Source organism: Mobula hypostoma, chromosome 6 (genome assembly GCF_963921235.1).
Source record: "Mobula hypostoma chromosome 6, sMobHyp1.1, whole genome shotgun sequence".
NCBI lineage: Eukaryota > Metazoa > Chordata > Chondrichthyes > Myliobatiformes > Myliobatidae > Mobula > Mobula hypostoma.
In genome coordinates this window covers 165,050,669-165,078,146 of record NC_086102.1, presented here as the reverse complement: position 1 = coordinate 165,078,146, position 27,478 = coordinate 165,050,669, and the positions used below count along the sequence as shown (strand labels likewise).

Genomic DNA, 27,478 nt, shown 5'->3' with positions numbered 1-27,478 from the left:
TTGGTAATTTCCCCCTCCTCCTTTCCCTTTTCTTCCATTCCTTCCTCTGGCTCCCCTTACCTCTTCTCAGCTACCTATCACCTCCCCTTTTTGCCCCTCCTCCTTCCTGTCTGTCATGGTCTACTCTCCTCTCCTATCTCCTCCCAGTTTCTCACTTCACCCACCACTCCCCCGCCCATCTACCTTCTCCCTCATCTGGCTTCACCTATCACCTCCCAGTTTCTAACTTCACCTACCACTCCCCCGCCCATCTACCTTCTCCCTCACCTGGCTTCACCTATCACCTCCCAGTTTCTAACTTCACCCACCACTCCCCTGCCCATCTACCTTCTCCCTCACCTGGCTTCACCTATCACCTCCCAGCTTCTCACTTCACCCACCACTCCCCCACCCATCTACCTTCTCCCTCACCTGGCTTCACCTATCACCTCCCAGTTTCTCACTTCACCCACCACTCCCCCGCCCATCTACCTTCTCCCTCACCTGGCTTCACCTATCACCTTCTAGTTTATACGGTACTCCTTTCCCTCCACCTCTTCTGGCCTCTTCCCCCTTCATCTCCCGTCTTGATGATGAGTCTTAGCCTGAAACATCAACTGCTCTTTCCTCTCCATAGATGCTGCCTGACCTGCTGAGTTCTTCCAGCATTTTCTATGGGGTACTCTGGATTTCCAGCATTCAGCAGAATTTCTTGTGTCGATGTTCATGCTATCAGGTTGGTGGCTGCCCAGATGGAATACGTGGTTTCGTTCCTCCAACCTGAGATTGGCCTTGTTGTGACAGAAGTAGAGGCCATGGACTGACATGTTGGAACGGAATGGGGAGTGAAATTAACACGGTTGGGCACCAGGAAATCCTCCCTATTGTCAATGGAGCAAAGGTGCTCAACAAAGCAGTTTTCCAAAGATCTTTGGTCTCATGGACATAGAGGAAGCAACACCAGGGACACTGGATACAACAAATGACCCTGACAGGTGAAGCGTTGCAGAAGGTGGGGTGGTGCTGCGGGGGGGGGGGGAGGTGGAATGGGAGATAAAGGTGTTTGGTTGTAGGATCCCATTGAAGATGACAGCAGTTTGGTAAATGATGTTCTGGACGTGGAGGCTCATGGGATGGTAGGTTAGGACAACAGGAACTCTATCCCTGTTAAGACAGCCGAAGATGAGGTGATGGTGGATGTCTGGGAAGGAGAAGATGCAGGTGAGGACAGCAGAGGAAGGGAAACCGTGTTCTAGATGGCTGATGAGAGCCTTTAGAAGAGGATGTGAGCTGTATTCATCTGGTTGCCACTTCTGAGGTTTGAGAAAAGGCAGATTAGTTTTGTTTTGGTCATGAGTCGCTATTATGTTTTGATCTATAAGAATTTCTAGATCAGTGTATATTAATGTCCTACAGTGCATTTCATATATTTCATATTGTCCTTCGTTAGTAAAATATTCAAGTGATTAAACAGGACATATCATTAACTTCTAATAACCATACCACCCAGTAACGTCGTATTTATGGTTCTGTTATCGTTCGGAACCTCCTGGTTGGCATAACATAATTCACCTTGATTTTCTATTTGCTCTTCACAAATGTCTGTTAATAAAATAAATACCTTTAACACCGATTTTTATAATTAGCTCTGTCTGCAAACAAAATTAACTTTTACATGGATAGTTTATAAACACATAAATGTTTCAAACTACAACAGGTACTGTTCAATTTAATAATTTTACTTTTTCATAAATGACTACTTTAAAATCTTAATGTAGTAAGTCTCTGCATTTTGTCCTGAAATGAATAACTGCAGATGATGTGAAGACTGACTTAAATTTTCTGAGATAATTATGTCATAAGTAGCAAGTCACATAAGATTGATGGCATTACCATCACTGAATCACCCCACTTTTAACACCCTGCGGTTACCATGTACCAGAAAATTAAATTGGAATTATCACTAACTCAATGTTTCTAAAAGAACAGATCAGAGGCTTAGAATCCTGCAGCTATTAACTCACCCCCTAACTCCCTAAAACTTGCCCACCGCCTACAGTGTTGAAGTCAGAACTGTGATGGAATAGTTTCCATTGCCTAAATGGATGGATGTCATCAAACACTCAAGATACAGTACATAGCAGCCTGCTCGATAGACACTCCACCCACACCCCTTTTTCACTCACTCACTTCAGCTGTTTGTACCATCTACAAATCTCTGGATTTTCACGCACAACAGTCTCTAGAGTTTATAGAGAATGGTGCGAAAAACAAAAAAAAATCCAATGAGCAGCAGTTCTGGGGGCCAAAATGCTTTGTTAATGAGAGAGGTCAGATGAGAATGGCCAGACTAGTTCAAGTTTTCACACACTGGGTATTTGTTGTGTGGGGTGTGTGATGGGTTCTATTGTGTTTCTTTGTTTCGTGGCTGCCTGCAACAAGACGAGTCTCAAGGTTGTATACAGTATACATGTTTTCATAATAAATGTACTTTAGACATTAAGTATCTGTTGGGTTCAGTACCATGTACACTGATGAAGATGTCATGAACTGCCATAAATATACATGGACCCTGGGTATGCTCACAATTCTCCCCGGGATGGCTATTAACTTGCAGGGTTTGGTGATACCAATCATTAAACTCGGCAACAACAAGCTATGAATCCAATTTAAAACAATTCAGTGGAAGTTCACAGTAGGCCAGGGAGAGCAGGGTGGAAGAAAGGAACAACCCACACTATTCCCACAATTTTTAAAAAAAACAATGCGCTGAATTTTTCATTAGGTAACAGGCAGGAATTTCCATTTATTTTTTTATACGGTGTCGTGTACCCTAAAACACGTTTACCTTCTCCTGATGCAAATTCTATATTTGACGTTCCATTGCTAGCTGTTACTTGGATTTCATTCGCTACACCATCCTCACTAATACTCCTGGAAATGGAGCTGCGTTGCAGCATCCGGTAAGCATTCTTCTGTCTGTTTCGACTCAGTAGCATCAGTGAGGAACCTGCAAGAATAATGCTACACAAAAGCACCACCATTGTACTAATAACCTGTAAAAGACAAAACATGTAGCAAGGAATCAGCAACATGATTGTCAAACTTGAATGTCAAAGCAACAAGAATCCCTGCCGAAGCTCATGAAACACAAATGCTTTCAGTTATTGTGCGTAATATACATAGGTCAATATATTTTACTACTTAATGGAAGCCCAAAATGAAAATAACTTCTTTTCTTACAGCATTTTAGTTCTACCACAATAAATATAACCTGATTCCTATAATGACTGAGATTTCTCAGGCAATGACTGAAACCTGTGCACGTTCTCAATGTGATATCCTTCACATGCGCCTTGCTTCCCAAATTAATATTAACAAAGGTTGCAACAATAGAATCTGGAGTAAAAAGAATGAGGGTTTTTTTTAATATAAAGTAAGTAAAGGCATCCATTAGTCTTGCGAGACCATGGATCTGTGCCTGGAAAGTCTTCACTCTCCAGGGTGCAGGCCTGGGCAAGGTTGTATGGACCAGCAGTTGTCCATGCTGCAAGTCTCCCCTCTCCACGCCACTGATGTTGTCCAAGGGAAGGGCATTAGGACCCATACAGCTTGGCACCGGTGTCGTCGCAGAGCAATGTGTGATTAAGTGCCTTGCTCAAGGACACAACATGTTCCCTTGGCTGGGGCTCGAACTCACGACCTTCAGGTCACTAGTCCAATGCCTTAACCACTTGGCCACGTGCCCACCCTGATATATAAAGTGGGAAGAATTATAAAACCAGAGGAGATTTAAAAAATTTCATTCCTGCTCTAAATTGTTTCTCTATAATTTAATCTCCACACATTCTTATCAAAACTGTCCGATGGTGTAGTGGCACTGGCAACGGACTTTGAGGCGAGTGGTTCCCGGTTCGAATGCGGCTGGCTCCTTGCACGTTTTCCATGTGTGCTGGGTTAAGTGTTGAGCTAGCAACTTGGTCTCGTAAAAAAACAGACAGAAGTGCTGAAGAAACTGCAAAGTTGTCGCCCGATGCACAGAAACGAACAATCACATCATTCCCATCAACACCCTGCCCCAACCAGATTCTACCACTTAATCGCACTCGGCCAATTAACCTATCAACTCACATACCTTTGGAATCCAGACAGAATCTGGAGTACCCATGGGAAACAAGGAAAATGTGCAAACCATAACGAGGAGCACCATCATGCCACCAGATTCATAAATGACAAGTTTTTGAACTGCCCAAACCATTCTGGTCTACAACATTCAGCACAGGTAATGTGTCACAAAACACAGAGGCTATTATTGAATCTGATCTCTAAGATCCCTCTTTTTCTCTAGGTTCCTTCATTTATTCTGTATATTTTCTCTGCAAGAGTCCTTCTAGATGCATTATAATAGATTCCAAACACCTTTTCTCCAGCCATAATACCAATTCATCAATATTTTGTGAATGACCATAAGGTCATATGACATAGGAACAAATTAGGCCATTTGGCCCATCGAGTCTGCTCCACCATTCCATCATGGTTGATTTATTACTCCTCTCAACACCATTCTCCTATCTTCTTCCTGGGACCTTTGATGCCTTTACTAATCAGAACTTACCAAACTCCACTCTAAAGATACTCAATGACTTGGCCTCCAAAGATACAAAGAACATTTATTATCAAAGTATGTATACGGTATACAACCGAGGTTCACTGCCATCTATGGCAATGAATTCCACAGATTCACCACCCTCTGTCTAAAGATTTTCTCCTCATGCAGACCATCCTCATTTTCAATAACACCAAAGGTCTTTGCATCTTCTGCATGATTACTAATCAGAACTCCTATCTTCACATCCAGATTCTTAATGTGTACTACAAACAGCAAGGGCCTAGCATTATCCCCAACATCACCAAGGCTCAGATTTCCAATCCAAGAACAGCCCTCAACCATAACCTTCTACCTTCCTATTGCAGGACAGTGCAAAGGATAACATTACTCTAATCTACGAAATGAATAGAGAACACAAAGGAATTATGAGGTAATGCTCATGGGTCCATGGACCATTCAGAAATCTGATGACAGAGAGGAAGTTGCTCTTGAATTGTTGTGAGAGTCCTCAGGTTCCTGTACCTCCTCCTTGATGGTAGTAAAGAATCGAGGGCATGTCCTGGATGGTGAGGGGGCTTAATGATGAACGCTGCCCCCTTGAGGCAAAGCCTCTTGAAGATGTCCTCGATGGTGGGGAAGGTTGTGATCTTGCTGAGACTGCAACCCTCTGCAGCCTTTTGCAATCTTGCACCAGGCAGTGATGCAACCAGCCGGAATGGTCTCCATCAGGCAGCTATAGAAATTCGCCAAATACCAAATCTTCTCAAACTCCTAATGAAGTAAAGCCACGATTCTGCCTTCTTTGTGACTGCATCGATCTGCTGGCCCAGGGCATATCCTCAGAGATGTTGACAGCTAGCAACTTAAAGCTTTTCACCCTTTCCACCACTGGCTCCTCACGAAGGACAGCTGCGCTTCTCCCAATTTCTCCTTCCTGAAATCCACCATCAATTCCTTTGTCTTACTGACATTGTTGCTGTGACAGAACTTTCCACAGGGGCACAACTGACAGCATCCTGACTGGCTGCATCACTACCTGGTAAGGGAATTGTACTTCCATCAATTGCAGGACTCTGCAGAGAGTGGTGCGGACAGCCCAGCACATCTGTAGATGTGAACTTCCCACTATTCAGGACATTTACAGAAACAGGTATGTAAAAAGGACCCAAAGGATCATTGGGGACCTGAGTCACCCCAACCACAAACTGTTCCAGCTGCTGCCATCCGTGAAACGGTACCGCAGCATAAAAGCCAAGACCAACAGACTCCAGGACAGCTTCATCCACTATCACGCCATCAGACTGATTAATTCACCCTGATACAATTGTATTTCTATGTTATATTGACTGTTCTGTTGTATATACTATTTATTATAAATTACTATAAATTGCACATTGCACATTTAGGCGGAGACGTAAGGTAAAGATTTTTACTCCTCATGGATATGAAGGATGTAAATAATAAAGTCAATTCAATTCAATTAATTTCAACCTCTCAACTGGCCGATCTATCTCACTCCTCTTTGCCATCTGAGGTTTTGCCAACAACAGTGGTGTCATCTGTAAAATTTATAAATGGCTTTTGAGCTGTGTTTATCCACGCAGTCATGAAAGTAGTGTAAGCAAAGCAGTGGACTGAGCAAACATCCTTGTGGTTCACCTGTGTTGACAGTCACTGAGGAGGGAATACCATCACCGATCTACGGTGACTGTGGTCTCCCAATAAGCAACTTGAGGATCCATTTACAGCGGGAAGTATAGTGACCCAGGTTTTGACGCCTGGTAGTTAATACTAAGTGGATGATGGTATTGAATGCCAAGCTGTAATTGACCAACAGCAGCCTGATGTATGTTTTGCTGTTGACTAAATGCTCCAAAGCAGCATGGAGACCTGTAGATCTGCTGCAGGGGTAGGCAAATTGTACTGGGTCTAGGCCTTTGCTTAGTTAGGAGTTAATTCCAGCCATTACCATCCACTCAAAGCACTTCATTGTGGTAGATGTGAGTGCTACCAGTTGGTTGAGGCAGCTCACATTTAGACACAAGAAAAGCACCTGAGTAAAAGCCCACATAATGCTTTCTTTCTGTATGCAAAACAACCTAACCTTCACCTAAAGACACACACTTAAGCATCATCATCCAACTTTTGGCCAGCTATCAAAATATTTCTTTTCCAACAACACCAACCACACCCAGTCTGCCCCTCCCTTCCTCTGACACTCACTCAACTACCAGGAAGGAGCTGATAAGTGTTCTTATTGGAAATCAAACTACAGAACAAATAAACTCAGCAAGATAGGGAATAAAAGTGCAGCCCTTCTTGGACAGCTAAAAAGGAAGGGGTAAAGGTCAACTGGTGGTGCATTCCCAAGGTCAGCAAACTGTAGAAACAGAAGGAAATATCTAATAGCTTGGTTGGAGGTATTCGTGTAGGTACAAAAAAGGCCACATTTATTCCTCATCCTGAGATGCTGAAAGATAGTGAGGGGTCTCTTCTTAATAATGAAGCACAGTAGGCCGGCTGGTGGCGCAAGGGCATCGGTGCCGGACCCGGGAGCGGAGGTTCCTGGGTTCAAACTAGTCGTGTCCACTCCTGAGTACGCTTTCCATCCGTGCCGGGTTGAGTGTCGAGATCGCAACTTGACCTCGTAATATAAAAAGGGAAAAATACTGCGAAAATGTCTGTGTGAGGAGTGGCTCACCACACAGTCTCTCTCTCGCTCCGCGCCTTGTAAAAGCCATGAAAAAGACATCATCACGGACGGACACACGCGCACACTCACACATACACAGGCACACACCAAAAAATAAATGAAGCACAGTGGTGTAAACTGGTCTGACCGCTGCCACACAGTTCCAGCAATCCAGACTCAATCCTGGCCTTCAGTGCTGTCTGTGTGGAGTCTGCAGGGTCTTCCTGAGACCACAGAAATTTCCTCTACATGATCTATTTTCCTTCCAAGTCCCAAAGGCATGCAGACTGATCCACTGATTGGCCACCCTTACTTGCCCTTCGTGCACAGTGCAGCGGTCTAAATTTAGGGGAAGTTGATGGGAATGTGAGGAGAATGAAAAGCAAATTGTGTAAACTAGTGCTTAGCATGCAAGAACATGAAAATTGTGGAAACAAGTGCTTAGCATGCACTGCAGGCCTGTTTCCATAATGTATGGTGCTCCAACATCTAAATTTGTTTGAAGGCAATTGTGGTCATAGAGTCATAGAGCACTACAGCAAAGAAACAGACCTTTTGGCCCATCTAGTCTGTACTGAACTCTTATTCTGCCTAGTCATTGCACCTGAACCATAGCCCTCCATACCCTCTCCCATCCATGTACCTATCCAAATTCCTCTTAAATGTTGAAAACAACGCCCATATCCACTGCTTCCGTGGAGAGCTCGTTACTCACTGAGTGAAGAAGCCCCCCCCCATCATGTTCCCTTAAATATTTCACCTTTCACCCTTAACCCTATTAAAGTAAGGACTGCTTTCCAGAAATTATCTGACCAATTCCTGGATGAGTATTTTTATTAGATCTGACAATACTCGAATAATTGCCCAATTTAGAGAGGGAAACAGAAATTGGAAATAGTGATTGCAATTTAGCTAAATTCAACAAAGAAAGAACCAAAAGATGGCAAACTGATGTTCAGTAAGATATGAAGGGACCTGTCCACATAAAGCAGGCAGAAACGTTAACAATGAATCCACAGTGAGGAAACCTGATGGTCAGATAGATGGGAGCTCAAAATGGCTAAATTCCAAGGCAAAAAAAAGACACTTCAAACATTCCTGAACAATTTAGAGATACGGATTTATTTCTTACCTGATAGTGTCCGTAAAAGAATGCCGAATCACCCAGTGATTGCATATCTGGATGAGCAGTAATCAATAAGAGTCCCACAGTGAATGCTGGTATTCTAGTAAAACAACCAGAATTGTTGAAATAACTAATCATAATAATGCACAGTTGTAGGGAAAAGCTGTCTTCTCTGAGGTGTTCATCATTAAAGGTAATTATGGCATCCACACTTGCAAATATTTGATGGATCTAAAATTCTATCCAATATATTTGTCTAGACATCTTTAGTCCAGCCACTACATTATCTCCAGGTTTCCCAAACCATACACTATTCATTTCCAATCTCAATGCTGATGCAAAACTTGATCAAACTATCAGATGGATTGCTGATAGGGAAAGGCTGCCCCCAAATTTATAGAAAGGTCAAACATCAGGGAAAAGATTGCTGGTGACCAGAGTAAAGAGCTGAGAGAGCTCAAAGTTCTCTTTCAGCCTCTGAAGAGAGTATAACTCACTAGCAGAAGGCAGAGAATGTGGTCCTCCAGCCGTAACTCGAGGAGGTTGCGTCTCAATAGAGTAAGTAGCAAGAACCGCCTACATTTACACAGTCATAGAAAGGTACAGCACAGAAACAGGCCCTTTGGTGCATGCTGAATCATTTAAACTGCCTACTCCCATCGATTTGCACTGATGTCTATTGTCTATCCAAACTTCTCTTCAACGTTGAAATCGTGCTCGTATGCACCACTTGTGCTGGCAGCTCATTCCCCACTCTCACGACCCTCTGAGTGAAGAAGTTTCCCCCCATGTTCTCCTTAAACTTTTCACCTTTCACCCTTAACCCATGACCTCTGCTTGTACTCCCACCCAACAAAAGTGGAAAAAGTCTGCTTGCATTTACCCTATCTATACCCCTTATAATTTTGTATAGCTCTATCAAATCTCTTCTCAATCTTCCACGTTCCAAAATATAAAGTCCTAACCTATTCAATCTTTCCTTATAATTCAGGTCCTCCAGACCCGGCAATATCCTTGTAAATTTTCTTTGTGCTCTTTCAACCTTGTTTACATCTTTCTTGTAGGAAGGTAACCAAAACTGCACAGAATACTCCAAATTAGGTCTCTCCAATGTCTCACACAACTTCAACCTACCATCCCATCTCCTGTACTCAATACTTTGAATTATGCAGGTCAATGTACTAAAAGCTTTCTTTACAACCTTATCAACTTATATCACACTTTCAATGAATTATGGACCTGTATTCCCAGATCCCTTTGTTCTATTGCACTACTCAGTGCCCTACCATTCACTGTGTAAGACGTATCTACCAAAATTGGTCCTACCGAAATGCAAGACCTCACACTTGTCTGCATTAAATTCCACCTGCCATTTTTCAGCCTATTTTCCCAGCTGGTCCAGATCCTGCTGCAAGCCATGATAGTGTTCCTCATTATCCACTACACGTCCCAAATTGGTGTCATCTGCAAATTTGCTGATGCAGTTAACCACATTACCATCCAGATCATTGATATAGATGACAAACAACAATGGACACAGCACCCATCCCTGTGGCACATCACTAGACACAGGCTTCCAGACATAGTTCTATTAATGATGTAGAAATGACCTCAAGACACTTACAGAGAGATAGTTCCAGATAAGACCAGATGCTTAGCTAAGGAGCAAATTTTAAGAAGTATTTTAGAGGAAAGAGAGGTGGAGAAGCAGATGAGATTTCAGAGCCAAAGCAGAAGTTGTTCAACAACAATGTAATGATTAAATTCAGCTGAAATTGGCAGGATTATGAGAGTTTGGTTTGATTCTTTGGTTTTAGGATTGTTTACTTCTGTCAACAACATGATATGTTTACATATAGGCAGCTCCACACTGCAGTTTTACCAGATCAGCACAATGTTTTTAGATACATCCTGTACGATTTCTCACATCTATATACTTCACTAAATTAGTCCTGACCCCCTGGCTTGATGAGCTTGCAGATTGTGATGGAATAAAATTCTGTTGATCCTGCCAAGCCTCGCTCCATGCAAAGTTTTGAATTATTATTCTGAATCCAAATGATTTTATATAATGATAATCACAGCCTACGTTTGAGACTACCTTCAATGTGACTGCAATATTTTGGCTCCAAAAGATTACTCCTACCTTCACGAGAAGACAATGCGTATACGACAGCTAAATCTGATTGCAGAGGATCAAGTACATTTTCCCTCATCAGAATCACGTTTATTATCACTGGCTCATATGTTGTGAAATTTGTTTTTTTTTGAAAAATTGCCATAAATCATAACAAATTAGTAGTGCAAAAAAAAGAATAGCAAAGTAGTGTTCATGGACCATGGGCATCCCTTCTTCAAGATTCAGTCAATTTGATCAGCCAGTCATGACGTAACCTGGCCATGCCTGGAGATGGAGCTGAAGGCTCCTAATCAGAGTACATTTGGGTTCCCTTGTTCCCAGAGCGCTACCTCAAATATTCAAATATTGTAGCCTAACCAGTTCTATAAGGGCTATCAGTAAGTCTTTGCCACTTCCCAGAGAAAAATAGAACAGGAACAAGTTTGGTCAGTATGAGATTTAGATTTTGTTATTATTAGATGCGACGTACCTTTTCTTTCTACAACAAAGTGGCCGCCTTTCTATTTCTGAGTCCTTGTCTGCCCCTTTAATGGACATGGAAGGTCCTGTTACTCCACCACAAAAAGCAGACGGTTATCTATGGTGTCTTGGTGAGTACTTATCCCTCCATCAAGTCAATAAAGTCTGAATGTTTGTTGGTATTTGCAGGAGCTTTTCTTTCTATGAATTGGCCATCATGTTTTTCTTGCGACACACATTCAAAGTTCCTTCGCTAAATGCTTTGGGGTATCCCAGGATTTTGAAAACTGGTAAGTACAGACAAGTGCAAAGCTTTTCAGTTTTCTGCATGTCACTATGAGCCACAGCTCAGCAGAGAACCAGTAGCTTTGGCTGATAAGAGTGCACTACAGTCACTGAAGGTTGGATGAAGTTCAGATGACAGTGGGTTCACAACAGTGCCTAGTGGTGGTCCTCTCTGGTATTCAAACAACAATCCCATTTATTAGTCACCAACCTTCATTGATAAGCTTCTTTGTATATTTTTCTCTACTTACATTTTAAATTAATTAATTATCAGCAGTACAATGTACTTTTAACTACATTTCATGTCTTAGGCAATTTTAACTGCTTTAAACTTTTTTTTAATATCATGTCATCAAAGATCATTAAGGCAATGATTTCAGACTCAGGTTCACTGCCCGAGGCTCAGTCATCACTTACAATCTGCTCTGCCCCTTTGAAGAGACACTGAGCGGATCCCTCCAGCAGGCCACCTCCACTGAGCTAATGCATATACGACAAGACATGTTCTGACCAAAGCCCATGCAGAGTTGCCAGTGGACTCAAAGTCTTTCTATTGGTGAGCGAGATGGGGATGGAACAACAGCTTTATTTTGCATGTAAAACTATGGGGGTTAGAGTAGTAGTCAGGATTAGTAATAAGTAAGCTGGATTTCCACCTTAAGTGCCAGTGACCTTTGGTCATCTACTTTCCTGCAGAGATCCTAACCTTAGTGGCTGAGTTCCAGCGAAAGCTACGGGCTTCACTCAGCTACTAGACTCATCTTCAGAGTCCAGTGGGAGAGCAGGAACTGGCCAAGAGGCTTTTGGATCCAGAATGAGCCTGTTCATTTGAGTGAGGAACATGGACTGCAGGGGAAGGAGGGGAGGAACACGCAAGGCAGATTTTATTTTAATTATTAGTGCTGTGTTTAAAAGTCCTGTTGAAGTGTATTGTATCTGGCTTTTGACAACTTAATTATTTTAGCCCAAAGAGATTCAAATAGACTGGAAAACATAGGCAGCATGGACAGGAGGTGAATCTGAGCAGAACGTTTCTCCAGCTGTCCAAGGCTTCCAGAGGAATTTTGTGCCAGGATCAGTTCCGGTTGACCCATCTCAGCTCAGACTATAAAACTGATCTGGGTCCCAACTGCACGGCAGCTGCCAACTTACTTCTGGCAGCAGCTGTGCCCAAGAAACCAGCATTCCGAAGGCTGCAATGGGGCGTGCTTGGGAAAACGTGACCCGTGCCTGCAGCAAGCCCGTTCAGGCAATACAGCATGGAAGCAGGCCTATTGGTCCAAATTATCTTTCTAAACTTTCCCTGCCACGTAACTGTCCAAAAGTCTTTGAAATGTTAATGCATCCTGCTTCAAACACTTCCTCTGGCAGCTCGTTCCACAGATGCAGCACACTCTTCATGAAGAATAGGCTCTCGGGGTCTGCCCCCACTCACCTTAAATCTACGTCCCCCAGCATTTTATTCCCTTTCCTAAATCATGCCGCTTAAGATTTTTATGCAGCTCTATAAGGTTGTTATCGCTGTTTTCTACACTCCAATAAATAAATTCCCAGTTTGTCCAATCTCTTGCTATAACTCAGGCCCTCAAGTCCTGGCAACAATCTTGTTAATCTGCTTTGTACCATTTCCAGCTTAATTACATCTTTCCTATAACAGGGCAAGCAAAACATCTGGATCAATCAATAATACAGTTTAGATTTAGAAAACAAACAAAAAGTTATCATGTTACTTCCATTTGTTGTGGACTTAAAACACTTATCATACAAATTAATTTAATGTAATCAGCTTCTGTAATCACGGAGTATCATAGCAGCAAGATCAAAAATAAAAGTTCTTACCCCCATCCAGCAACAATGAAGAATCCTCTGTGCTTAGATACATTTTGCTCCAACAGAAGTAATGACAGTGCTATCAGACCTGATACGATAAACAGGTTGACATTTCAATCATTTTACAAGAAGTCACCAAATATTTGCATTCCAATTGAGATCCAATTAATGAAACAGGCAATCAGATGGATGGCCATTTTCTTAAAAAGCAACTAACTTAGAAAACAAACATCTAGAATTTTTATGAAGTTAGCAATCAGAAAACTTAGAGGAAAGCAGCCTCTTCCCCTCTGCCATCAGATTCCTGAATGGACAATGAGTGGAACGCTACCTTCTGCTCTCTGTTTGCACTGCTTACGTACATAAATGTGTATGTGTGTGCACGTGTGCGTGTGTGTGTTGCAAATCTGAAATAAAAAACAAAAATGATGGAAAAGCTCAGCAAGATGGACAGCATTTGTGGACAGAAACAGAGTCATCACTTTATCGCTGTGACACTTCATCAGACTGCAGACACAAAATGTTGACTGTTTCTCTTTCCTCAAATGCTGCCGTGATTGTTGAGTTTGAGGTTTTACATTCTAGGCACCTTACCTGTCCACATGTATGCACTATACAACGAACTATACAGTACAATGAATCCCAGAACTTGACCAAGGAGGCTATTTTGCTTGATGATAACATACCACAGGATCATTCCTATACAGACCATACACTGGAAAACAATTTTAAAAGTAAAATGTGAATAGATTTTCAAATGACAAAATTCACCACTTGAGCATAAGAAGTAGAATTTTCCACTTTCTCCTACAAAATAAAATTAATTTTCTTCACCCCGTTTCATGCTGAACATTTTAACTTCGACTCCTTTGTTAATCCATTCATTGCACGTAGAGAATTCTGGGAGGTTGGTATTTACTATTCATTTCTAATTGCTGTTGGGAAGTTGTTGAGGAGTTTCTCTTTAGAACTTATAGCCCGTTCTGCAAGGCAGTTAAGACTAAAAGGGGTGAGTTTAGAATCACCTACAATCTAGACTCCAAGTCAAATAAAGACAGCAGGTTGTCTTTCCTAAAGTGACATTCATAAACTCCTCACACTTGAAGAACAATCCAAGAATTTCTGGGGAAACATTTATTGATCAACAAACACAAAATGCTGGAGGAACTCAGCAGGTCCGGCAGCAACTATGGAAATGAATAAACAGTCAACATTTTGGGCAAAGATCCTTCATCAGGACTGGAAAGGAAGGGGAAGACACTCGAATAAAAAGGTGGGGCGAGGGGAAGGACAAGCTAGAAGGCAGTAGATGGTAATGGGAAAGGTGGTGAAGGAGGAAACTGATTGGAAAGGAGAGTGGACTGTAGGAAGATGGGTAGAAGGAGGGGTGATAGGCAGGTAAGGAGATGAGGTAAGTGGGGAATAGAAGGAGGAGGAAGTTGGAGAGGAAAAGAGAAAAAGAAAGAAAAAAAAAATGACCAGGAGAAACTGATGTTCATGCCATCAAGTTTGAAGCTACCAAAAAAGAATACGAGGTGTTGCTCCTCCACCCTGAGCGCGGCCTCATTGTGTCAGAAGAGGAGGCTAAGAACTGACATGTCAGAATGAGAACGGGGCTAGGAACTAAAACGTTTGGCCACTGGGAAATTTTGCTTTTGTGGATGGAGTGGCGGTGCTTGACTAAAACAGTCCCCAACTTACGTCAGGTCTCAACAACGTAGAGGAGGCTGCGTTGGGTCCACTGGATACAATAGACAACCCAGGCAGATTCACAGGTGAAGTGTTGCCTCAACTGTAAAGACTGTTTGGGGCCCTGAATGAAGATGAGGAAGGAGGTGAATGGGCAGGTGTAGCGTTTCTGTTGCTTGCAGGGATATGTACCAGAAAGGAGATTAGCGGAGAGGGATGAACGGACAAGGGAATCACGAAGGAAGCGATTCCTGCAGAAAGCAGAGAGTGGGGGAGGTGAAGATGTGTTTGGTGGTAGGATCCCATTGAAAGTTGTGGTAATTGCGGAGAATGATGAGTTAGATGCAGAGGCTCATGGGGTGGTTGGTGAGGACAAGAGGAACTCTATTCCTGTTAAGGTGGCTGAAAGATGTGGTGAGCACTGATGTCCGGGAAATGGAGGAGTTAAGGCGAGGGCAGCATCAATGGTGGAGGAAGGGAAACCCCGTTCTTTGAAGAAGGAAGACATCTCTGATGTCCTGGAAACAAAAGCCACACCCTGGGAACAGTCGTGGTGGAAGGTGGAGGCAAAATTGATGAAATTGACGAGTTGAGCATGGGTACATGAAACAGCACCATTGCAGTCATCGATATAGCACAGGAAGAGTTGGGGACAATTACCAGGGAAGGCTTGGAACATGGACTGTTCCACGTAGCCCAATGAAAAGGCAGGCATAGCCTGGACCCACCCGGATGCCCATGGCTACACCGTGAGTCTGGAGAAAATGGGAGCAGCCAAAGGAGAAATTGTTGAGGATGAGGATCAGTTATGCCAGACAGTGGAAGGAAGGGGAACTTGGGTATTTTGTTGAGAAACAAGCGGACAGCTTTAAGGCCTTTTTGATGGGAGATAGAAGTGTATAAGGACTGGGCATTCATGGTGAAAATCAGGCAATCAGGGCCAAGGAATTGAAAGTTGTTGAGGAGACATTTATTGATACTACCTTTTATTCTAGATGTATTTACCTACCTGTATTCTATTGTATATTTGAGTGGACATCTCCAGGTCATTAGTTCAGGAGTCTGAATTATTTACTTAGTAATAAAGCCACTGCAGTTTGCCCTTTTCATTTACTTATTTAGAGATATAGCATGTTAACACGTCCTTTCAGCCCAATGTGCTTGCAATGCCCAGTTATACCCAGGGGACCAATTAACCTACTAACTGCATGTCTTTGGAATGCGAGAGGAAACTGGAGCACCCAGAGGAAACCCACACGGTCACGGGTAGAAAGTACAAACTTCTTACAGACAGCAGCGGAATTGAATCCAGGGCTCGTACTGTAATAGCCTTATGCTAACCACTATGTTACCATGCTGACGTAGGAAGCATCTATCTAAAAAAATGATAATTTCATTTTGAGGCGGCTACAAGACAGCTTAATGAGGTTTATACGGTCTACATGAATCTTGGCAAAGCATCTGAGAAAGCCAGATCGGGCAGACTAACCAGAGAAGTAGGCCAATGGAGTCCAGGTGCAGGTGATTGGGATTGGGCAGGATAATAATTTGGCACAGACTAGATGGGCCAAAGGGCCTGATTCTGTACTGTAGTGCTCTATGTCTCCATAAATAAAGGTGGCAAATCAGATCCAAAATTTATCTGCTTTTCTGGAAGCAAAAGGTGGACAGATGTTTTATTAGTTCAAAAGATTGTTTGCAACAGGATTCCACAATGTTCAGTGCCAGGAGCTTTGCCTTTCTATGGTGAAGTTTAATGATTCGAACTTAAATGTCGGGGGCATGATTCTGAGGCATTCAAATGACATAAAACCCAGCTATGAGGCAGACAATGAGCAGGAAAGCTCAAGATCACAAAGATATCAATGGATTAGTGCAATGGGACTAAGTGTGAGATTGCATTTGGGAGGGCAAGCAAAGCAAGGGAATAAGCAATACATGGTTGTATACTGAAAACACTGCAATAGAGACACCTGATAGGTCATTAGAATTAATTACAAAACATAATAGAAAAGATAGATAGAGTAACTAAGGCAGGCTATTGAATATTCCTCTCATTGATCAAGGACTAACAGCGAGTTCAAACTAATTAGGGCATTTCTAGACAACTGTACGAGGGGTGATCGATAAGTTCATGGCCTAAGGTAGAGAGAGTCAATTTTAGAAAACCCAGCACATTTATTTTTCAACATAGTCCCCTCCTACATTTACACACTTAGTCCAGTGGTCGTGGAGCATATGGATCCCTTCTTTGTAGAAGTCTATGTCTTGGACCTCCAGAAAGTGTCCACAGCAGGGGTGATTGATAAGTTCGTGGCCTAAGGTAGAACGAGATGAGTTATACAGCTCTCGTTACATGCACGTGCAGTTCAACTCTTTGAGTGATTATGCAGAAAGCTTGAAGTTAATAACTCATCTCCTATAATATAATTCTACATTATAGAAACATTGCAATGGCATGAGAAAGGGCTCAGAAGAGAACAACAAGGATCGTGTGGTTTAATTAAGAGGAAAGATTAACTAAGCTATGCTGTTTCCTTTGGAACACAGGAGATGAATAGAGGTTTAATTAAGGCACATATAACTATGAGAGACCTAGGCAGAATGAAATAATTAGGACAAAGACTGAAGGATTTTGGGAATTTGAGAACTGTCAGAAGTGGTGGATAAAATTAGATTAGATTAGATTAGTTTCAACTTTACTGGCATTGTACCAAGTACAGATACAAAGCCAATGAAATGCAATTAGCATCTGACCAGAAGAGCAAATGAATAGTATTATTTACAAAATAACTGCAAATAAAAAGTAAGCGCTACAGCACACAAATATAAAAGTACTGAGACAATACAATACGGGTGCAATACTGCTTAGCGCTGTGATGTGAGGTTCAGCAGGGTCACAGCTTCAGGGAAGAAGCTCTTCCTGAGCCTGCTGGTGCGGGAGCGGAGGCTCCTGTAGCACCTACTGGATGGGAGGAGAGTAAAAAGTCCATGGTTAGGGTGAGATGCATCTTTGATAATGCTTTTTGCCCTGCCCAGGCAGCGTTTATGGTAGATGTTCTCAATAGTGGGTAATTGGGTGCCGATAATCCGCTGGGCAGTTTTCACCACACGCTGGAGTGCTTTGCGGTCTGATACGGGACAATTGCTGTACCGCACTGAGATGCGGTTGGTGAGTATGCTCTCAATGGTACAGTGGCAAAAGTCCGTCAGTATCCGGACCTTTTTGATCAGGATGGAGGAGTTCAGGGACCAGGTGAGATCATCGGAAAGTGGTTGATTGCAATACTTAAGAGAAGTTTAGATAAGTACGTGAATGGGAGGTTATGGATGGCGATGGCACAGGAGCAAGTAAATGGGACTTGGCAGCATAAGGTCAGCATGCTCTGAATGGGCTGAAGGATCTGCTTCCGTGCTACCGCAAACAATGACTCTAAAGCAAACTTCACCTGAAGGGTGGATATGATCTGGAATCTGCTGTTTGCAAGAATAGTCATGGGAGAGGCACTATTTGCAATTAAAAATGGTCTGCATCCTCTCCATATCCACTCTATCGAGACCTTTCAACATTTGATAGGTTTCAATGAGATTCCCCTCATTCTTCTGAATTCCAGTGAGTACAGGCCCACAGCCATCATACAGTCTTCCTGTGGTAACTTTCAATCCTGGAATCTTTCTCCGATGTTAGTATATCATTTCTCAGATAAGGGACCCAAAACTGTTCATAATATTCCAAATGAGACCTTTCCAATGCCTTAAAAAGCCTCAACATCCTTGCTTTTATATTCTAGTCCTCTCGAAATGAATGCTAACATTGCATTTGCCTTCTTTCCACCACTGACTAAAATTGCAACCTAACATTTAGGAAAACCCGTGCGAGGACTCTCAGATTTTTGAAATTTCTCTTTATTTAGAAAATAGTCTGCACTTTTATTTCTCCTTCCCAACTGCATGACCACACATTTCCCAAAACTGTATTCATCTGTTATTTCTTTGCCCCTTCTCCTAATCTGTCAAAATCCTCCTGCAGCCACCCTGTTTTCTCAACACTACATGCCTTTCTACCTATCTTCGCATTCTCCGCAAACTTGGCCACAAAGCCATCAATTTTGTCATCCAAATCATTGATATTTTACATAAAAAGAATCAGTCCCACACAGACCCCTGTGGAGCACCAACTAGTCACTGGCAGTCAACCAGAAAAAGCTCCCTTTATTCCCACTCTTTGACTCCTGCCAATCAGCAATGCTCTATCCATGCCACTATCTTTCCTGTAATACCATGGGCTCTTAACTTGTTAAGCAACCTCACGTATGGCACCTTTTTAAACGCCTTCGGAAAATCTAAGTACAGAACATCCACCGATTCTCCTTTGTCTATCCTGCTTCATATTTCTTCAAAATTTCCAACATATTTGTCAGGTAAGACTTTCCCTTATAGAAACCATACTGACTATGGCCTATTTTATCATGTGCCTCCAAGTACTCCAAAACCACATTCTTAACAATCGAATCCAACATGTTCCCAACCACTGAGGTCAGACTAATTGGCCTTTACTTTCCTTTCTTCTGTCTCTCTCTCCACTTGAAGGGTGGAGTGACATTTGCAATTTTCCAGTCCTCCGGAATCATTCCAGAATCTAGTGATTCTTGAAAGGTCATTACTAATGCCTCCACAATTTCTTCAGCCATCTCTTTCAGAACCCTGGGGTGTACACCATCTGGTCCATCTTCACTCACTTCCACCTGAACCTCCAGCAGACTGTTGGTATCTTCCACTGTGAAGACTGATGCAAAATACTTACTCAATTTCTCCACCATTTCCTAGTCCCCCATTACTACCTCTCCAGCATAATTTTCCAGCAGTTCAGTATCTACTCTCGCCTCTCTTTTACTCTTTATATATCTGAAGAAACTTTTGGTATTCTCTTTAATATTATTGGTTAGCTTACCTCTGGATTCCATCTTTTCCCTTTATGACTTTTTTTGTTGCCTTCTGTTGGTTTTTAAAAGCTCCGCAAACTTCCCACTGGTTTTTGTTCTATCATCTACCCTCTCTTTGGCTTTTATGTTGGTTTTGACCTCTCTTGTCAGCCATAGTTGTGTCATCCTGCCTTTAGAATACTACTTTGGGTTGTATCTATCCTGTGTCTTCTGTATAAGGTGTAGATGTATAAGATGATGAGAGGCATTGATCATGTGGATAGCCAGAGGCTTTTTTCCCAGGGCTGAAATGGCTAACACGATTGGAATGTCCCATTCCAATCAATTTTGGCCAGCTCCTCTCTCATGCCTCTGTAATTCCCTTTACTTCACTGTAATACTGATATGTTTGACTTTAGCTTCTCCTCCTCAAATTGCAGGGTGGATTCCATCATATTTTGATGACTGCTTCCTAAGGATTCCTTTACCTTAAGCTCTCTAGTCAATTCTGGTTACAAGCAGAGGCATTGTGTAGTCAGGAGAGGCTGCTGACAGGGCAAAATTGCAGTCAATAGGATGAGCTGCAATGTAAAAGGCAGACAAAATTGTAAAGGGTGGATACAGGACTGAAGGTGTTATATTTGAAGGCGTGCAGTATACGTTACAGCACAGTTGCAGATATGATGTTGTAGGCATCGCTGAATCATGAATCATGAATCATCATTGAAAGAAGATGATAGCTGGGAAGTTAATGTCCAAGGATACACATTGTATCAAAATGACAGGCAGGAAGGCAGAGGGGGTGGCTCTTTTGAAAAATAAAATCAAATCATTAGAAAGAGGTGACATATAGTTGGAAGGTGTTGAATCATTACGGATAGAGCTAAGGAACTGCAAGTGTAAAAAGACCCTGATGGGAGTTATACACAGACCCCCCCAAACAGTAGTAAGGATGTGGCCTACAAATCACAACAGGAGATAGAAAATGCATGCTAAAAGGGCAAAGGTCATGGGGGTCATGGGTATGCAGGTAGATTGGGAAAATCAGGTTGGTGCTGGTTCCACGAGGGGGACTTTCTACAGTGCCTACGAGATGGCTTTTCAAACCAATTCGTAGTTGAGCCCACTAGGGCAGTGGTCCCCAACCTCTGGGTCGCAGACCGATATTGGGCCGCAAAGCATGCAGGGGTGCAGTGGTAGCTGGGACGCACCCAGCACGTCTTTAAGAAAAAAGCCGAAATAAACAAGCTAATTAATTAATTAGGTGCCGCCCATTTCACTTGCTCTACACAATCGGCAATCACCTCTGATCTGGGCCGACATTTACTTGCCAGGCGGCACCTAATTAATTAGCTTGTTTATTTCGGCTTTTTTCTTAAAGATGTGCTGGGTGCGTCTTGGCTACCACTGCACCCCTGCATGCTTTGCGGCCCGGTATCGGTCCACGGCCCGGTATCGGTCCACAGCCCGGAGGTTGGGGACCACTGCGCTAGGGGATCAGCTATTCTGGATTGAGTGTTGTGCAATGAACCGGAATTGATTAGAGAGCTTAAGGTAAAAGAACTCTTAAGGGAAAAATGATCAGAATATGATTGAATTCACCCTGAAATTTGTGGAGAAGCTAAAGTCAGTTGTATCAGTATTACAGTGGAGTAAAGGGAATTACAGAGGTATGAGAAAGGAGTTGGCCAGAATTGACTGGAAAAGAACACTGGCAGGGATGATGGCAGAGCAGCAATGGCTGGAATTTCTGGAAGCAATTTGGAAGGCTCAGGATATATACATCCCAAAGAGGAAGAAAGATGATACAACCGTGGCTAACAAGAGAAGTCAAAACCAACATTAAAGCCAAAAAGAGGGCATATAATAGAACAAAAATTACTGGGAAGTTAAAGGATTGGGAAGCTTTTAAAAACCAACAGAAGGCAACTAAAAAGTAATTAAGAATGTAAAGTTGAAATACGAAAGCAAGCTAGCCAATAATATTAAAGAGGATACCAAAAGTTTCTTCAAATATATAAAGTGTAAAAGAGAGGGGAGAGTGGATATTGGACCACTGGAAAACAATCCTGGAGAGGTAGTAACAGGGGACATGGACATGGAAATGGCGGACGAAGTGTGTAATATCCATGGAAGACACCAGCAGTATGGTGGAAGTTCCAGGTGTCAGGGGTCCTGAAGAGTGTGAAGTTACCTCAATTAGAGGGAAAGTTCTTGGGAAACTGAAAGGTGTCAAAGTATATCAGTCCACTGGGATCAGACAGTGCATACCCCAGTGTTCTGAAAAAGATGGCTAAAGAGATTGTGGAAGCATTAGTAATGATCTTTCAAGAATCACTAGGTTCTGGAAGACTGGAAAATTACAAATGTCACTTCACTCATCAGGAAGGTAGAGAGGCAGATGAAAGGAAGCTGTAAGCCAGTTAGTCTGGTCTCAGTTGTTGGGAAGATGTTGGAGTCGATTATTAAGGATGAGGTCTCAGAGTACTTGGAGGCACACGATAAAATAAGCTGCAGTCAGCATGGTTTCCTCAAGGGAAAATCTCGCCTGACAAATCCATTGGAATTCTTTGAAGAAATAACAAGCAGGATAGACAAGGAGAATCAGTTGATGTTGTGTTTTTGGATGTTCAGAAGGCTTTTGACAAGGCTTCACACGTGAGGCTGCTCAACAAGCTATGAGCCCATGGCATTGCAGGAAAGATTCTAACATGGATAAAGCTGTGGCTGATTGGGAGGAGGCAAAGAGTGGGAATAAAGGGAACCTTTTCTGACTGGCTGCCAGTGACTAGTGGCGTTCCACAGGGTCTGTGTTGGGACTGATTATTTTTACGTTATATGTCAATGATTTGGATGACGAAATTAATAGCTTTGTTGCAAAGTGAAAATAGGTGGAGGGGAGGTAGTTTTGAGGAAGGAGAGAGGCTACAGGAGGTAAACACAAGGATGAGGAATATGTCCAAGGAAATGGCAGATGGAATACAGTCTTGGGAAGTGCATGGTTACGCACTTTGACAGAAGAAATGAAAGAGTTGACTATTTTCTAAATGGAGAGAAAATATAAAAAATTGAGGCTCAAAGAGACTTGGGAGTCCTTTGGCAGAATTCCCTAAAGATTAATTTACAGGTTGAGCCTGTGGTGAGGAAGGCAAATGTGATGTTAGCATTCATTTCAAGAGGACTAGAATATAAAAACAAGGATGCAATGTTGAGACTTTATAAAGCCGTGGTGAGGTCTCACTAGGAGTATTATGAGCAATTTGGGGCCTCTTATCTTAGAAAGGAAGTGCTGAAACTGGAGAGATTTCAAAGGAGGTTTACAAAAATGATTCCAGCATTGCATGGCTTGTCATATGAAAAGTATCTGATAGCTCTGGGCTTATATTCACTCGAATTCAGAAGAATGAGGTGTGACCTCATTGAAACCTATTAAATGGTGAAACACCTTGATAGGGTGGATGTGGAGAGGACGTTTCCTATGGTGGGTAAGTCTAAGACCAGAGCATACAGCCTCAGTATAGAGGGGAATCCTTTTAGAACAGAGATGAAGAGGTATTTCTTTTGCCATAGAGTGGTGAATGCATGGAATTCTTTGTCCAGGCAGCTGTGGAGGCCAAATCCTTGTGTATATTTAAGGTAGAGGTTGATGGATTCTCTATTGGTCAGGACATGAAGGGATATGGGGAGTAGGCAGAAGACTGGGGCTGAGAGGAAAATTGGATCAGCCATGGTGAAATAGCGGAGCAGACTCAATGGGGCAAATGGCCCACTTCTCCCATATCTTATGGTTTTTTTTTGATTTTGTCTCCGTTTTCCATTGCAACACACCCTGCTGACCGCAATTTTGCTGTACCATCACCCTGTCCTTGCTAGTAGTCTGACTGCACTCTGCCTCGGTTTGTAAACCAACTGCCCCATCAGTCCGGTTCCCCTATGGTGTAGGTGAGTGTAGAGCTTGGGGAGTTCATCCAAAGATAGGATTCGTGCAAATTGGAGGCTGATAGTCAGCATGCATTTAATGACCATAATGGCTTGTTTCTGTGCTTTTCTCTCTCTGACTTGTGAATGCACCAAGGAGTTCAGCAATAAGATGGCACGAATGTAGCTTAGCTGTTTTAGCATTATTCTTTCCAGAAACATCAGATTGCACATCTAACTTTAACAGACAAAACAAAGCACACACAAAATACTCTGTAGTTAGAACACAGAAAGGTACAACACAGTAGGAATCCTTCAGCCCACAATATTGTACTGACCTATACAAACCTACTTCACAATCAGTTTCATCCTTCCCTTCGTCACAGCCCATAACCCTTCATTTTTCTCAGATCCATGTACCTATCTAAATGTTCCTATTGTATATTAGCCCTCACCATCACACCTGACCGTACATTACAGGCAACAGCAGTCTATGTGTAAAAAACATATCTCTGACATGTCCCCTAAACTTTTTTCCGCTCACCTTAAACTGACGTCTTCTTGTATTGGCCATTGCCACCTTGGCAAAAGGACTCTGACTGTCCACTCTAACTATGCCTCTCATAATGCTATATACCTCTATCAAGTTGCCTCTCATCCTCCCTCATTCCATCTTAAAACATCATCTCTATATCCTGGCAGCATCCTGGTAAGTCACCTCTGCGCCTTCCTTAAGCCTCCACGTCCTTCCTACAATCAAACAACCAGAAACAGACACAATACCCCAAGTGTGGTCTAATCAGAGGTTTATAGAATTTCAAAATTACCTTGTGGCTCTTGATCTCAGCCTCCTGACTAATGAAGGTAAACACACCATACACTTGTTAAACACTCTATCAACTTCAGTGGCAAATTTGGGAGATCAACGGTTTTGGACCCCAAGTTCCCTCTGTTCCTCCCCATTGCTAAAATCCTGCCATTAACCCTGTACTCTGCCTTCAAGTTTGATCTTCAAAGTTTATCACTTGATACTTTTCTGGATTAAATGTCACCTGCCATTTCTCAGCCCAGCTCTGCATCTTATCAAAGTCCCTTTTTTAACTTATGACAAACTTCTACACTATCCACAACACCACCAACCTTCATGTCATCCGTAAACTTATAAACCCATCCTTTAACTTTCTCATCCAAGTGATTTATAAAAATCACAAACAGCAGGAGTCCCAGGACAGATCCCTGCAAAACACCACAAGTCACTGACCTCGAGGCAGAACCTGCTGTATCTGCTACTATCCTCTACTTTTTGTGGGCAAGCCAATTTCAAATTCATGCAGCCAAGCTTCCATGGATTCTGCTTCTATGTCTCATGATCTTATCCCATGCTTCATCACCTTCAAGATGAGCGTACCATGGGGAACCATACTAAAATCTGTATACACCACATTCACTCCTCTACCCACAGCGATTTGTTTTGTCACTTACTCAAAAAGCTCATTCAGGCTCATGAGGCACAAATCCAAGCTGACTACCCCTAATCAGACTATGCTTCTCAAAATGTTCATAAACTCAGCCTCTAAGAATTCTCCGTTTGTTTGCCACCACTGACATAAGATTCATTGTTTTATAATTCCTAGGATTATCCCTTCTACCTTTCTTGAACAATGGAATAACACTTGGCATCATCCAATCCTCTGGTACTACTCGTGGACAGGGAGTACTCAAATATCATTGTCTATGTTCCAACATCCCAGCAATCCCTTCCCTCATTTGCCATTGTAACTTGGGATATCTCCTGTCCGACCATGGGAGCTTATCTATCCTAATATCTTTCAGAAGCTCCAATACTCTCCCTTTCATAACCTCTATATGCTCCAGCATTTTAGCTTGTTATATGCTGACCTCACATTCATCGAAGTCCCTCTCCCCAGTGAACACCAAAGCAAAGTATTAATTAAGGACCTCCCCTATCTCCTCCACCTCTAGGCCCATGTTTGCTCCTTTATCTTTGAGCAGTCCTGCTCGCACTCTGGTCATCTTTCTACTCTTCACGTACGTGAATGCCTTGGTGTTCTCCTAAATTCTATTCACCAAGGCTATCTCATGTCCCTTTCTAACTTTCTTAAGTACCTTCTTAAGCTCCTTACTGGCTACCTTATGACTCAAGAGACCTGTCTGATTTTTGCTTCCTGAACATTTTGTTTCCTTCTGCCTCTTCACTAAACATTCCAAAATTAATGACAAATTTTGCCAAAACCTGAAACAAAAGCAGAAAATGCTAGATAAACTTGGCAAGTCAGGAAGCATCTGTGCTCAGCGAAATAGAGTTGACATTTCAGGTCAATCAGCTTTCATTAGAATTTCAGCAATATCGGGATGCACTTCATTTTATATAGAAACATTTCATCATTGATCTAATTTCCTTCTATTCAAGTTTGCAATAATTACAGAAAATATTTACTGCCCAGCAGTCCATTATTTCCAAATAAGAGATAATAAAATAATCCTAATAATTTATAATTAAATATCTTTACCTGTGCAATCAACAAGTTAAGAGAGAATAAATGAGGCAACTGCTTAAATCTCTTATTTAGCAGCATAACAGCTAGAGTCCACACCTACAGGAAGAAAAAAAAATGTTTATAAGAGGTTTCAAATTTAAAATGGACTCAGTGAATATGGACTCAGCTTCTTAAAGAAAAGGTATCAAAAAAGTGCATTTTACCCTCATTATGAAGCAATGGCATATAATAACCATTGCCAATGGTATTTTTTCTGGCAAATCTGGGGATACTCTTTATAGCAGCAGAACAATTACGTCATAAAGCAACATGAAACAGAGGACTTGTTGCATTTCCCAGGTTCTTTTGCCAACATATAAATAGACACTGCAGATTTGGAACAGTTCTTAATCCGGTTAAGTTCTTTGAAATCTCTTAAGTATAATTGGACTTGAAAAGGAGCGTAATGATATAATTAATCAATCAGTTCTTAGAATTGATAGAGTTACAGAGCACGGACACAGCTCTCTGACTCACTGGTCAACGCTAACCAAGATGCCCCGACCAAACTAGTCCCATTTGCCAGTGTTTGCCCCATAACCTTCTAAACTTTTCCAAAAATCCATATTAGGTAGCGGCGTGCACTTGTGGTTTAGTACTACAAATAGGCGCATTGTGGGACTAACTAGAAGGTTAATTAAAAAAAAAACTACTTGTGTACAGAGACGGTTGTTTTAAAACACCAGCAACAGATCATTACAATGTCTTAATGGGCTGGTTGAGCTCAGATGGCAATTGCTATCAGAGGAAATAAGGATTTTAATCTATTTGCTTTTTGGAATTTAGACATTGCCGGCAAGGCCTGAATTTATCTGGACTTCAATTGAGTGGTGTATCTCATTGCACCAGTTCTCATTAACGAGTCAGAGGTAGAAATGGTAAGCAGCTTCAAATTTCTGGATGTCAGCATCTCAGAGGATCTACCCTGGCTCCAAGCCATTGATGCAATCATGAAAGTGGCATGACAGCCACTCTACCGTGTTAGGAGAGTGAAATTTGATACGTCACCAAAGATTCTAGCAGATTTCTACAGATGCATGGTAGAGAGCATTCTGACTGGCTACATCACAACCTGGTACGGAACCTCCAGTGCACAGGATCGCAAGAGGCTGCAGAGGGTTATAGACTCAACTAGCTTCATCACTGGCACCACTGTCCTCATCAATGAGGACATCAAGAAGTGGTGCCAGAAGGCAGCATCCATCATTTGGAACCCACACCATGTGGGATATGCCCTCTTCTTGTTAAAACCATCAGGGAGAAGGTAGGGG

The 27,478-nt window shown here is 42.3% G+C and overlaps 1 protein-coding gene across 4 annotated transcripts in view; it reads right to left on the bottom strand.

The window, feature by feature from the left end:
• Positions 1-27,478, bottom strand: part of LOC134348574 (lysosomal cholesterol signaling protein-like) — a 112,618-nt gene that overhangs the window by 19,015 nt on the left and 66,125 nt on the right. For all 4 annotated transcript variants that reach the window (XM_063052146.1, XM_063052147.1, XM_063052149.1 and 1 more), the window contains exons 6-11: positions 26,181-26,264; positions 13,715-13,835; positions 13,130-13,208; positions 8,413-8,506; positions 2,828-3,035; positions 1,483-1,581 (exon numbers count right to left, since the gene is read on the bottom strand). In XM_063052146.1, coding sequence (XP_062908216.1) covers positions 1,483-1,581; positions 2,828-3,035; positions 8,413-8,506; positions 13,130-13,208; positions 13,715-13,835; positions 26,181-26,264 — 685 coding nt within the window. The remainder of the gene's footprint in view (positions 1-1,482; positions 1,582-2,827; positions 3,036-8,412; positions 8,507-13,129; positions 13,209-13,714; positions 13,836-26,180; positions 26,265-27,478) is intronic.